We start from the raw sequence: 14,929 nt of genomic DNA, 5'->3' as shown, positions 1-14,929 counted from the left end.
ATCAATTAAAGTGGATCGGAGACAGTAAACTCTTTTTATTTACTTATAATTAAGGTATTTGTAGTCATTAAAAGTAATTAATATTAAAGGTAAAATAAGAAAAAATAAATTAATTTAGTTTTTAACTTCTAAAATGACAAATATTTTGGTACAATTAATTTTGGAAACCGCTGCAGCAAAATTAAATGGAGAAATTACGGTGGCATTCTTATTACCTAACGAAGGAGCGAGCGAATTTACTCTTTCAACTTTCAATGACTACAACAGTGAAGAAAAGCGGCATTTCCAGTCTCGGAGCAATGGCGAAAAAGCGACGTTTGGAAACGACGATCTTCATGCTCCTCTTAGCTCTCTTAGCTTTCGGATCTTTCGCACCTGCCTTTGCTCCTCTTCCTTCTTTCTCTTCTTCTCATTCCGACCTCTCAACACTTAACTCTGTGGTACGAGTTTGAAATTTTATGTTTTTAGTACCTAATTCAAGCTTTTTAAGAAAAAGTTGCACTTAATTCGAGTATTCAGTGAAACGGCAGGTTAAGGATCAGCACAAAAATAGTCTCATTATGATGAATTTCATAGAGTAGAATAAAATACAAGCTTTATACGGATTAGTTTGTGATTAGAATTTAGAGGTGTAGCTGATTGATCGACTGCACTTAATTCGTTCATATGTTTTCATTCAGAAGTTGTTTGATTCTTAAATTGGCAGGGAAATGAGAGAAAATTTGAGATTGCGGATGACATGTTCTGGAAAGATGGAAAGCCTTTTCAGATTATAGGCGGCGACGTCCATTATTTTCGGGTTCTTCCAGAGGTACTTTATGGGTTTCCTATGGATAGCTAAATACTTCTGATCATAGTATTAGTATATAATCTTGTTCAAACACACACAGTGAGGGTGATCCTTTAAAGTGAAGCAAACTTGTTTGATAGTTAACTTCATATGCTCTTTTGATGAACTCCGTGTTAGGAAAATGATGATTAAAAGGTAAAACTAATGCTGAAGTAATCAGTCTAGCATAAAAACTTACATTTGGTGCAGATTCTGCATATATCATATCGATGTCACCCATACAGAATTTCTCCTACGTGAAATTTAAAAGGAGTTTTGTTTTTTCATTCAACTGTTCTTTGAAATCCGTTATAGTGTTGTACAAGTTACCTGTAAAATCATCAGAAATGAATTTTTGAGTTGTTTTCGTTGTTGGTGTCAAACATGTCAAAATAAGTTAGTGATAGTTCACTTGCGCACATTTAGTTGAAAGTCAAAACCTTCATTTTTTAAGTCCTTCATGGAGTGGTGAAGGTATACATTTCTTTTTTGTTTTTGATTTGTTTCTTTCTCTGTAAACGGAGTTATTTTCTTCTTATGTTGTTCGGTAATACCAATTTGAATTGAGGTATTGATATATAAATACTCGCTTTAGTATTGGGAAGATAGACTGCTGAGAGCAAAGGCATTGGGCTTGAATACCATTCAAACATATGTCCCATGGAATTTGCATGAACCAAGAGAAGGCCAACTGGTTTTTGAAGGAATAGCAGATATTTTTTCTTTTCTTAATCTTTGTCAGAAATTGGATCTCCTGGTGATGCTTCGAGTTGGGCCTTATATTTGTGCAGGTCAGACATGAGCTTTCTCTTGTACAACTTCGCAGATTTTTCGTCATTCGTGAAGTATAATTTTCCTCAAGTTCAATCCTCCTTCAATTGATCTAATAAAATCTCAATTGTGACTAATTGAATTGTTCGTGTGAAATGTTGGAGGAAGGAACAAGATCCATGAAGTTCATCGGGAAAAAATGAACAACTCCTTTGACTAAGAGTGAATATATAAGTAAATCTAATAAATTCATAGAATGTCTCATTATTTTTAGTACTTACTAAAAACATGTCTTTGGATTGCGTTACATAAAATGCATCCACGAATAAAAGTTAAAATTGCACTATAGTTTTTTTTTGAACATGTATTAAAATCAGATATTTTAGCCATTACAACACTTACTTCCAAATTTGCTTATGCATCGAGGAAGTGTAAAATCTTCTCTATTTACTGCTGCAGCAGGTCTAGGGAGTTCTATCTACCATTTTATATCTAATTGCGCAGGAAAAACGTAAAAATTATGGTGCAGCAAGTCAACATATATTGCATAGCTATGTGTGGCTCAAAGTTTGTGAGTATTCTGACCAAGTAGCAATATTGTTTAGTACGTCTATCTTTACAGCTTGAAAAATACCAAAACCTGGATGGACAAGAAAACGAAAGGATGAACTCTAGATCACCCGGAAAGGATTCTCTAATCCATCAAAGGGCCTCCAATTTCTTCAATTCATATAGACCTTAAAAGGCATTAAGTTTAGACTCCTTTTAGAAGACTAATGAGTAGGATTATCTGTTGTTACATTCCATATTGTAAATACGGGGGACTTCACATTTTTGTGCAGTCTATATTTTAATATACAAAAATATGTTACAACAACAACAACAAAAAAAAAAAAAAAAAAAACCCAGTTTGATCTCATAAATGGGATCTGGGGAGGGTAGTGTGTACGCAGACCTTACCCCTACCTCATAGAGATAGAGAGGTTGTTTCCAATAGATCCTCGGCTCAAGGAACAATGAATATATAAATATGTTACCTTCTAAAAAAAAGGGCACTAAGATAGTCCTCCTTTGTATCGGTGCACATGAAAAACCATATCCTACCTGCTTCACAAGGGCCAGAACAACAACATTAGTAAATGAAACCTCCTTTTATTGTAGAGACAAGAACGGCTAATCTGAGCATCATTGAGGCTGAATTTCCATATGCGTCAATCCAAAAGGAAATATGAGTTCCATTACCATCTTGATGCTGATTAACTTTGAAAAGATGAATATTCAAGATCGATTCTGGAGTTTTGTTCTGTAAAGAACCATTTTGTAGCCTCCACTACTTCCAATCTTCCTCAAATTCCATAGGACCTGTTGCATCAATCTGATTTACCGGAGGGTCACAAGCAGCCAACACTTTCTGAAACTATAGCCATCCACTATATCATCTAGTGTTCAAAGGTAAGTATATTGGTTAAAGGTGTCCATCAGTTTCTAGACGAATGTTTTCAGGAAATGCTCTTTCAAGATCTGTTCATACTGAAACCCTTTCAATGCTAGGGCAACCATGGTTTACTCCAGCATTACAAAAAGTGCTAGGAATATAAGTAACTACACTATTTTGCCTTGCTACACTATGTCTAGTAGTATTACTAATATTATGGAGGGGTTGATGATGGAAGCTTATGTTGGAGGCAGTGCTTGTGGAACGCACGTCCAACATAGTACAAAAAGTGTGCGTTGATCCATACATAGTGGTATTTGTTGTGCTACCCATTCTAGGTTTCCTATGTCCTTTCTTATCTTCCATAAGGTGCTGGATGATGAATTGAGGATGATTTGCCAAAAAGGTGATGTTGCTGCCCGATAAGTCCATTCCAAAATGTGCGAGTTGGTCTGCTACCATATTTTTCTCCCTATAGGTGTGACTTACTAGTGGATTACTCAATTGCTGAATCAATAGTCTGCAATCATTTAACAAAGGTGAGTACTTTATGGCAGGGGATTGCAACATAGTTATTACCTCTTGCGACCATGTGAATCTCCAGTGGAGTTAGGTTGTGCATGAACGCTATTTGCAAACCACGTAGTAATGCCATTAGTTCGATATCTATAACATTGGACAGTTGGTGATGTCCAGCATAGCCCATACCCAGTTACCTTCGTGATTTCTGAATACTCCTCCAAAGCCCGCTTGTGATTTGTTGGAACTGACTGCCTCATCCATATTTAGTCTAATGATTCCTAATGGTGGTGGGTTCCATTTGACATACACAGGCACTTTAATACGTTTATGGGTGGAGAAGTTAGTTAAAAAAAGATGTTCAGTAGTTAATTGCATAATTGTGTTGATAGAAGGCTTAAGTTGCACATTTTCAAAACAATTTTTGTTTCGAATATTCCATAGGTGCCATAACGTGAAAGGAATCACCTGTTTTAAAGAGAGGGCATTTGTATGAAATGTGCCATTATGAAGAATGAGTTGTTTGAGCCACACATGATTTGGAATGCGATAAGTGATTAAAGAATGTGTAAGGTGTTCTAGATTGAGGTCTTTCCAACAGTGATTTGCATGTACACAATGTAGTAGTATGTGGCTGATAGTCTCTTCTCCGGCTTGGCAGATTGTGCACACGTTAGATGAAGTAATTCCCAACTTATGTAGGTATGCCTTGGTAGGCAATCGATTGTGGCTAATTAACCATAAGAAGTGCTTAATTTTTTATAGCAATTTTATCGCCAAATCCAGTCGTGATTATTAACATTTTGTGTAGACTTAGTGATAGCTTTATAGTATGAGCTAACAGAGAAGCTGCCCGTGGTAGTTAGACCCCAGACGATATGATCAGGGTTTGTTCCATACGTAGGAATGTAAGTACTATTAATTTTGTGAGTTATATGTTGAGGTAATTCGAATAATAGATTGATTGCTGGGCAGCTATTGAGTTGGAGCACATTAGCTACAAATAGATTAACTTCGTTATGATTTAAAGGCCCATGGATAAGGCTTCTAATATTGGTGTTTGGAGCAATCCAATTGTCAGTCCAAAAGCGTACATGGGTACCTCTCGTGACATGCCATTGTAATCCAATTTGACAAATCTTCCATCCATTTATAAGTTGTTTCCATAATAGTTCATTTAATAGGGAGCTTGGGGGGGGGGGGTTAATGTATTTAGAGATTAGAAAGGATGCCCAAGGCGTGTGAGGTTGATGAAAAAGCCTCCAAGTCGTACTGCTAATATGGCATCATTTTTATCTCTTAGTCGTTGAATACCCAGTCCACCTTGATCCTTTGGAGTAGTTATTGTTTTCCAGTTAATTAGGTGTAGCCTTTTTTTCTGGGAGGTAGAACCCCAAAGAAGTTCTTTTGATAGCTTTCTAGTTTGGTAATTACATGAGTTAGGATAGGCATAATTTGCATTATATGATCGGGAATGATATTTAGAGTTGCTTTGATTAAAGTTGTACGTCCGGCCATTGTGAGGTGGTTCGTTTTCCAGCCTGCTAACCTATTTTTGAAATTGTCAATTAAGAATTAAAAATTTCTTTTGTTGGGATTTGAAGTGAAAGTAGGAAAACCCAGATATGTGCCAAATGATTTCCCTTCCACCATATTGAAGGAGGAGAGGATGAAATTCTTGTCATTTGCTGAACAATATTTAGAGAAGTAAACCCTTGATTTTTCAAAAATAACTTTTTGACCAAAGTGCTGAGTGAATTGGTCCAGTAAATCAATAATTTTATGACAATTGGACGTTGTTATTTTGGATGTCAATATATTGTCATCTGCAAAGAATAAATGAGATACTTGAGGTGCTTTAGCATTCAAGGTAATAGGTTTCCATTGATTGTAATCCACTGCATTGTTTATCCTCCGAGACAACATTTCTGTGAGAATGCACGGGAGAAAAATCTTATTATTGATTAAAGTGTTGTACAACCCTATTTATATACAGTAATTACATAATAATAGGTATCTACTTCCCGATGTGGGACACTAAACATGACTAACTACTTAACATTCCCCCTCAAGCCGGTGTATATAAATCATATGTACCGAGCTTGTTACAGATGTAACTAATACGAGAACCAGTAAGAGTCTTAGTAAAAATATCTGCTAGCTGATCATTCGACTTTATAAACTTTATAACCATATTTTCTGAGAGTATCTTTTCTCTGACAAAGTGACAGGCGATCTCAATGTGTTTAGTCCTCTCATGGGACACCGGATTTGATGCAATATGAAGAGCAGCGTGATTATCACACAACAGTTCCATCTTGCTGATTTCTCCGAACTTCAACTCCTTGAGCAACTGCTTGATCCATACTAGCTCACACGTTGCCATAACCATGACTCGATATTTGGCTTCGGCACTAGATCGAGCAACTACATTCTATTTCTTGCTCTTCCAAGAGACCAAATTACCTCATACTAGAACATCCAGACGTAGAATGTATATCAGAAGGTGATCCTGCCCAATCAGCATATGTATCCAACAATCTACTCGTGGCCTTGATCCTCGAATAGTAACCCTTTGCCTAGAGCTGACTTTATATATCGAAGAATGCGAATAACTGCATCCCAGTGACTATCATAGGGAGAATCCATAAACTGACTTACAACACTCACCGGAAAAGAAATGTCAGGTCTAGTCACTATGAAGTAATTCAATTTGCCAACCAACCTCCTATATCTCGTAGGATCTCTAAGAGGCTCCCCTGTCCAGGCAGAAGCTTAGGATTCGAATCCATAGGAGTGTCAACAGGTCTACAACCCATTATTCCAGTCTCCTTAAGAATGTGTAAGGCATACTTCAGCTGTGAAATAACAATACCTGAGCTAGACTGAGCGACCTCAATACTTAGAAAATACTTTAATCTGCCCAGATCCTTAGTGTGGAAGTGCTGAAAGAGATGCTGCTTCAGATTAGTAATACCATCCTGATCATTGCCAGTAATAACAATATCATCAACATAAACCACCAGATAAATAGACAGATTAGGAGCAGAATGCAGATAAAACACAGAGTGATCATCTTCACTACAAGTCATGCCGAACTCCTGAATAAATGTGCTGAACTTACCAAACCAAGCTCGAGGGAATTGTTTCAAACCATATAGTGACTTGCGTAATCGGCATACAAGACCACTAGACTCCCCCGAGCAACAAAATCAGGTGGTTGCTTTATATAAACTTCTTCCTCAAGATCACTGTGGAGGAAAGCATTCTTAATGTTTAACTAATAAAGAGGCCAATGACGTACAACAACCATGGACAAGAAGAGACGAACAGATGCTACTTTAGCCACAGGAGAGAAAGTGTCACTATAATTAAGCCCAAAAATCTGAGTGTATCCTTTTGCAACAAGACGAGCCTTAAGACGATCAACCTGGCCATTCGGGCCGACTTTGACTGCATAAACCCAACGACAACCAACACTAGACTTACCTGAAGGAAGAGGAACAAGCTCCCAAGTGCCACTCGCATGTAAAGCAGATATCTCCTCAATCATAGCCTGTCGCCATCCTGGATGAGATAGTGCCTTACCTGTAGACTTTGGGATAGAAAAAGTGGACAAAGATGATATTAAAGCATAATGAGGTGATGACAGACAATGATAACTTAAACTGACATAATGGGGATTAGGATTAAGAGTGGATCGTACACCTTTGCGGAGTGCAATTGGTTGACTTAGAGGAGACAAGTCCGCAGTAGGTGCAGAATCTGATGCAGGACGTTAATCACCTGGGTCTGATGCTGGACGTGGAGGACGATGATAAGTCAAGAGTGGTGGAGCTACAGAAGGTTGAACTGGACTAGGTGGTGGAACTGGAGCTATATGTAATGGAACTGGAGCTATAGGTGGTGGAGCTGCAACTGGAGCAGTAGGTGGTGGAACTGGAGTTGTAGAGGAAGATGAATGGGAGATAGTGACTGAATCTCCAAAAGATGAAACTGGTCGCACCTCAGAAATATCTAAGTGATTACCTGGACCTGTGAAATATGATTGAGTTTCAAAGAAGGTAACATCAACAGACATAAGGTATCGCTGGAGGTCAGGAGAATAGCATTGATACCCCTTTTGCTTTCTCGAGTAACCTAGAAATACACACTTAAGAGCACGAGGATCTAACTTATCTTTTCCTGGAGTAAGGTTATGAACAAAACATGTGCTTCCAAAGACACGGGGTGGAAGAGAGAACAAAGGTAAGTGGGGAAACAGGACAGAGAATGGAACTTGATTCTGGATAGCTGAAGATGGCATACGATTAATAAGATAGCAAGATGTAAGAACTGCATCCCCCCAAAAACGCAACGGAGCATGAGATTGTATGAGTAGGGTACGAGCAGTTTCAATAAGATGTCTATTCTTTCTTTCAGCTATCCCATTTTGTTGGAGATGTGTACGAACAAGATGTTTGATGAATAATCCCATGAGAGTTCATAAACTGTTGAAATGGGGAAAACAAATACTGTAGGGCATTATCACTACGAAATGTGCGGATAGAAACTCCAAATTGATTTTGAATTTCAGCGTGGAAGGTCTGGAAAATAGAAAACAACTCAGATCGATTTTTCATCAAAAATATTCAAGTGCACCTGGAATAATCATCGATGAAACTGGCAAAGTAGCGGAATCCCAAGGTAGAACTGACCCGACTAGGACCCCAAACATCTGAATGGACTAAAGTAAAAGGTGACTCTACACTATTATCAAGACGCCGAGGGAAATGGGAGAGCATATGCTTACCGAGCTGACATGACTCACACTCTAGAGTGGACAAGTGAGATAAACCAGGTACCATTTTCTGAAGTTTTGACAAACTGGGATGTCCCAACCGTTTATGTAATAAATCTGGTGAATCGGCAACACAACAAGTTATTGAAGGAAGACAAGATGCGAGTCTATGTGATTTTGCAAGCATAAGGTAATAAAGTCCATCTGATTCACGTCCGGTACCAATGACCCGCCCCGTACTGCGTTCCTGTATAAAAACAAGGTCATCAAGAAATAAAACAGCGCATTTAAGTGATTTGGCTAAGCGACTAACATCTATGAGATTAAAAGGACTATTGGGAATATAAAGGACTGTGTCTAAAGGTAAGGAATGAAGTGGGCTTGCTTGACCTATTGCAGTTGCCATGGTTTGAGACCCATTGGCGATTGTGACTGTTGGAAGAGATTGACAATATGAAATACTAGTGAAAAGAGATTTGTCACCAGAAATATGATCAGATGCACCTGAATCAATGACCCAAGACTCAGAGGTTGAAGCTTGGGAGACACAAGTCACGCTATTATCTGTTTGGATTCAACGAATTGGATCCAACGGATTGTGAGTTAACGGCTTCTGATACGAATGCTATTATAATGTTGCGTCGAAAAAGCAGAAATTTTCTGGAAATCGCTGTTCACGCCGGAAAAATATAAAAGTGGTCTTAGTTTGATTTAAATTGGATGGGTATGCTCGGATTTGCAAGGAGAAGACACTGCCCTGAAGAAATTTTACCAAATTCTAGCCGGAAACTGCCTCGCGCCCCGACGTGTGGGCGTCGGAACTTCGCCGGAGGCGCGTGGGGGCGCGTGCAGCCTTTTCTGCGGAAGATTTTTTAATGGATTGGTCGCGGAGCTCTGATCTACTTCCCGGTGGTGTTGATTTTTGCACAACATTGACAGATAGTATGATTCTTGCGGACAGACCTGTTTTTCCCGGAAAAAGGGCTTCCGGTTGACTGTTTTCTCTTCCCGGAGTCGCTGGAATTTATGCACAGCGATAAATTTCTCACGGTTGCTCTGATACCATGTGAGAATGCACGGAAGAAAAAAATCTTATTATTGATTAAAGTGTTATACAACCCTATTTATATACAGTAATTACATAATAATAAGTATCAACTTCCCGATGTGGGACACTAAAAATGACTAACTACTTAACAATTTCCATGCAGATAATAAAAATGTAAGGTAGATCGGGTCACCTTGCCTAATACCTCTAGATGGTGTGAAGAACTTTGTGGGGGATCCATTAAAAAGGATTGCAGAGAGGCTGTGGAAACACATGACATAATGAGAGATACTAACTTTGCAGGGAAATTGAAGAATGTTAAAGAATGGCATATAAAACTCCATTCCATTCGGTCGACAGCTTTTCAAGGTCTATTTTTAGAAGCATGCTTGAGCACTTTGATCTATAAGTCCTAAAATGATTCAGTAATTCTTGAACAATTATAGCATTAGCTGCTGCCCTTCTATCTTTATGGAAAGCAGACTGAGTAGGGTGAATAAGTGTATGAAGAAAAGGTTTAATACGATTAACAATAATTTTAGTGATTATTTTGTAAAGATTGTTACATAAACTAATCGGTCTAAAATGGTTCGGAGTGGAAGGGCTCTTTATTTTAGGGATCAAACAAATATACGTCTTGTTTAATTCTAGGGGTATATGCCCTTGTTGGAAAATATTTTTACAGAATTGAATTAGAGAGTGTTTTATTTGAGGCCAAAATTTCTGATAAAATAACGGATGGAGTCCGTCAGGTCCAGGAGATTTAAGAGGTTGAAAAGAATGCACAACTTGGAAAATTTCTTGATCAGTCACTGGCATCGATAAAGTAGTAGCTTCAGCTTGTAAAAGTGTATTGTAAGTAGTAGGAGTGTAGGTCTTAAAGGAATTTGTATGAGAGGTTGTATAAAGAGTGTGATAATAGTTAATAATTAGTTGCTGGAGTTGGTTATTATTAGAAATCCAATTTCCCATAGAATCTTTTAAAGCAATTATTCAGTTACGGCGCCTTCTCTTTAGGGTAGACAGATGGAAAAATCTTGTATTGGCGTCCCCTTGGTTAAGCCAATTGACACGAGATTTTAATTTCCAAAACTCTTCTTCAAGGGCGAGAATTTGATTATATTTGGATATAAGGTCCCTTTCCAAATTTTGTAAGAAATTGCTAGTGGGGTAATTTGGAGATTTTTGAATACCTGCTAGCCTTGCTTTGATATTATTTTTTTATAAAAGATATTTCTAAAAGATTCTTTGTTCCACGTTTTGACTAGGGTAGTAAAATTATTAATAGCCTGTGATATTGATGAACTAATTTGGGAAACTCTTGGTATGACAACTGCATTGTTTCGAATATGAATATATTACTTTTTGGATATGTATTTTTATTAAGGGTTAACAATAAAGGACAATGGTCCGAATGAGTTTTGGGTAGGTGATGAACATGAGCTTCAGGATAGATATTTAACCATTCATAATTTGCTACAATACGATCTAATCTTTCCAGTATCATGGTTTCGTTCATTCGTCCAAGTATATTTGTTTCCCCTAAATCCTAAGTCTATTAGATTACATTAGTTAAAACAATTAAGCATCAAATCTGCTCTAGTGTTGTTTAATGCACAACCTTCAAATTTTTCAGTCGAGTAGATAATATCGTTGAAATCACCCCTTACGATTCATGGACCTTGGTAAGTATTAGCTATATGCATTAAATTTTGCCATAAAATTTTCCTTGATGATAGTAAAGTGCTTGCACAGATAGCCGAAAATAAAAAAGGTGGACCTTGTGGACCATGCATGTATTTCCTGATTTGTGACGATAATTTCAGTTACATGAATTAGATTGTCATTCCATAGAACCACTATACCCCCTGCCTACCCCTCAGCTAGTGCTTGTGAGAGGTTGGAGAAATCAAAATCTTTCTTAAGCAGGTGATGGTCCAGTAGGTGTGTTTCTAGGAGCAAGACTAATGATGGTTGGTAATAATTTAGCATGGAACGAAAGTTCCTTCGAAATTTTGGTGATTATGCACCTCTACTGTTCCACATGACAAAATTCATGGATCTACTACGATGAGGTGGTTATGGTGGTGTTGTGTCCTGCTCCACCTGTACTTGATTCTCCTGGTTGGCTTGCTGATTCACCTCCTTGAGAGTTGGTGTGATCACCACAACAAATTTCCCTGCTTTTGGGTTCACTGGTGGCCTCAATTTGATCAGGCACTTGGTCACTTCTGGTGGACAATTGAGTAGTATTTTTTTTTCGTATTGCTCCTTGAGGACAGAGATATGGCATGCTCCTAGCCACACTGGTTCCGTTCGTGTTTCCCTCATTTCTTCCATGATTGCTGCTATTTCCTGTGGAGTTAGTATTTCTTAATCTCTTGGGCTTGGGGCTGTGGGCTCATGGAAGTTGATGATGGAGTTAGTGGTTCGAAGGGGCTCATTGGTGACATTGGCATTGTTGGAGGTATGTGTATGTATTCGTGGATCCAAGAGACCTGGGATTGTACTTGTGGGTAAAAGGGTAGTTCCGCATAGGTGGGAGGGGGGGGTAGCGGTGCTGGTACTGAGGGAAAGGGTTCCACCATGTGTTGGTGGTATTCATGGGTGTTGTCGTCCAGTTGTACTGACCGTAGTATGTCATAGCTGCTGTCATTCCTTCGGTTACTATCTGTGCCAACTCCTGTGGGTTTTGGAGGCGAACTATCACTTTTGGTTGTTCACTATCATAGAGAATGTGAGTGCATGGTTTTGTAAACCCATCTCCAGTCATGATTGTGGTGGTTGGAATGGATTGGGTGCTTGTGATGTGTAAATCACTGGGTTAGTTGTGGGTGGTGGTGTGTTTTGTTGCATGGTCGCTGGGTTGAGGAATTGGATGTTGAGTGGCCAGAAGGGTAGTTGAGATGGTCGTTGGTGGTGAATTCTTAGTGGAAATGTTGGTGCATGGTGTCTTTGCATGGTTATAAGTTGATGTAGGGAAAGTTGTGTATGAATTAGATTTGTTAATGATGGTTTGGCATTATATGTATTAGTTGGATTGGTTAATTGAGGCGGTTGTGTTTGTGTGGGAGAAGGGGTTTCGTGTATATTGGGTTGGTCACGTGGGCTATGGATCAGTTTTGTGGTTTACATGGGTAGATGGATGGCAGTGTTGTGTATTGAGTTGGGCTTAGGAAAGGGGTCATGATGGCGTTTGGTAGTAGTGTGTGGGCTCATAACAAAGTTTGGAGATTGCATGTTAGTTGTTGCTTGATTGGCAGAGATACCAAGTGCTGCCAGGATCAGTTTTGTGGTTTACATGGGTAGATGGATGGCAGTGTTGTGTATTGAGTTGGGCTTAGGAAAGGGGTCATGATGGCGTTTGGTAGTAGTGTGTGGGCTCATAACAAAGTTTGGAGATTGCATGTTAGTTGTTGCTTGATTGGCAGAGATACCAAGTGCTGCCAACGTGGCACATGTAGTTGTAAGATGCATGTCACTAGGGTTACTATATACCCTATATCACTCTAGTGATATAGGGTAATTACGAAGGTTATTTTCTAGAGGTGGAGCAGGTAAGTAGGGTGGTAACTGGATAGACCCGGCGGATGTATCCATTTCCTGAGGTTGGGCCACTAGCTCTAATGTTGGGCTTGTAGTTTGGTCTACTAGGTTTGGGCTTGTAGTTTGATCCACTAGGTCATTAGAATTTGTTAATAGTTCAAAACTATTTTTTATTGCTAGTAGGTTTTTAGTAGTTACTTGCTGAGGTAAAACAGTAATTAATTGATTAGTAAGAGTACTGGGCGAGTTCGTACCTTTATGATCTTCGATAGTCCTCTGTATAGATGAGTTGCGTAGTAGATGTCCTTTTGAGGAAGTCGCTGAAGTTGAAGGAATTATGTCCTTGGTGCTTGGAACTGATGTAGGTTTGTGCATCATAGATTTGGGAGGCCGTTTGGGAAATGTAGCTGTCTTCCATTCGGAATCTGGTTCTTGTAGCTCCTTTCTTTCACTTTCCTTAGATTAGGAATTGTTGTTGGATTGTGGTGTTGTAGCTGATGAGGTGAGTTTCGTGGGGCAATTGGTCGTAATATGGCCAATTCTACCACAGCGGATACATAACATATTAAGTCCTTCATAAAGGATTTGCTGGCGATGGTTCCCTACGAAAACATGAGACTTTAGAGGGGGCTTTCAATAGGTACTTCGATACATAGTTGAGCATATCGTCCTCTAGTTGTAGATGACGTGCATGTGTCGATTTTTAGTAGTTTACCCAGTTTATTTCCCACTTGTTGTAGGATATCTACATCATAGAATTCAGTGGGTAGCTCCGGTAGTCTAGACCAAATGACAGTGTAAGTAAGTTTCGCATTAGAGGCTAGAAACTTAGGTTCCCATTGTCTAACTGATAGGAAATGGTTTAACACAAACCACAGACCCTCATGTAATGCCTTATTCATATTTTCTTCCTTTTGATATTTGATGAGGAAGAACTCGTTTCCTAGATCAATGAGGGATAGAGATTCCGTTGGTTTCTAGAGGTTTTGCAATTTTTGTTTGAGGGCTAAGTGCCCACTTTCCGGCCAAAAACTTTAATTAATTGAGTATTCCCAAGGAGAGTAAAGCCTTGCTTTGTCTTCTGTGGAGAGTGGAATGAAATTATCTGGAAATTGGTCTTCCAATGTTTCAGCCGACATGTCAAGATGGTATTGGGTGTTGGAGATGGTTGGAATTGAAGTATCATTATTGTTTAGTAATGTTTGAAGAAAGATGGAGTTTGTTGGGTAGTGATTGGTTCATCAATATTCATGAACTCAGGTTAGGTGGATCAGTGTTGGGAATTGGAGGATTGTTAGTCATTGTTTCGATAGTTTCAAGGAGTTAGAAGAGAGAGAGGTAGTGAATTTTAGTGAGAAGTTGGAGTTTCTCTCTCACCTCTGAGGCATCAATTGGTCAAATTGGTTATCACATCACTAGCATCTCTACTATACTTTTAAAGTCAAAATTTTGCATTTTTTCATGTATAAATTTCAGCTCCATTTGTACTTATATGAATATGCTAGGGAATGATTGAATTTTACTGTTTTATTTAGTCCATCTTTTGCTGTATAAGCTTATCAGCAGATGTTCTGGAAATGTTTATTGACGTTTTCTTTACTCCTTGCTGCAGAGTGGGATTTTGGGGGTTTCCCTGCTTGGTTACTTGCCATTGAACCTGCTGTAAGACTTAGATCGTCAGATCCTGCTTTCATTGACTTGGTATGTATTCCAATTGTTCTAGTTACTTATGGTTTTCTTTGTGGTCATAAATGCTGCACAAGACCTAGAACATCCCACATCCACAAGTCAGTTGCTGACCAGATTAAGCTTACATAGGAGTTCACAATCTTTTTGGGATGCACTAGGCATGGTCCAAGGGAATCCAAGTGTAGAAATGGGTTACCAAGCAACTTTAAGCTAGGCTACGTGCTTGCATCTTACCTTTCTTAGAGAAAGAGAAGTAAACAAAAAAGAGTAAACTAGGCCGTAACATGTTGATCCTACAGACCACCCGGTAGG

The 14,929-nt window shown here is 38.8% G+C and overlaps 1 protein-coding gene across 4 annotated transcripts in view; it reads left to right on the top strand.

The window, feature by feature from the left end:
- The first annotated feature begins 235 nt into the window (after positions 1-235).
- Positions 236-14,929, top strand: part of LOC104237330 (beta-galactosidase 17) — a 29,091-nt gene continuing 14,397 nt past the window's right edge. Inside the window, exons 1-4 of one of the 4 annotated variants that reach the window (XM_070147847.1) lie at positions 236-440; positions 707-811; positions 1,425-1,620; positions 14,541-14,629. In XM_070147847.1, the coding sequence (XP_070003948.1) occupies positions 255-440; positions 707-811; positions 1,425-1,620; positions 14,541-14,629 (576 nt within the window). In that variant the 5' untranslated portion in view covers positions 236-254. Of the gene's footprint in view, positions 441-706; positions 812-1,424; positions 1,621-2,046; positions 2,172-14,540; positions 14,630-14,929 lie in introns of those variants that run through there. The other 3 variants (XM_070147844.1, XM_070147845.1, XM_070147846.1) reach the window with 3 other exon arrangements.

This window comes from Nicotiana sylvestris, chromosome 6 (genome assembly GCF_000393655.2).
Source record: "Nicotiana sylvestris chromosome 6, ASM39365v2, whole genome shotgun sequence".
Lineage (NCBI taxonomy): Eukaryota > Viridiplantae > Streptophyta > Magnoliopsida > Solanales > Solanaceae > Nicotiana > Nicotiana sylvestris.
This window is presented reverse-complemented; position numbering and strand designations above follow the sequence as displayed.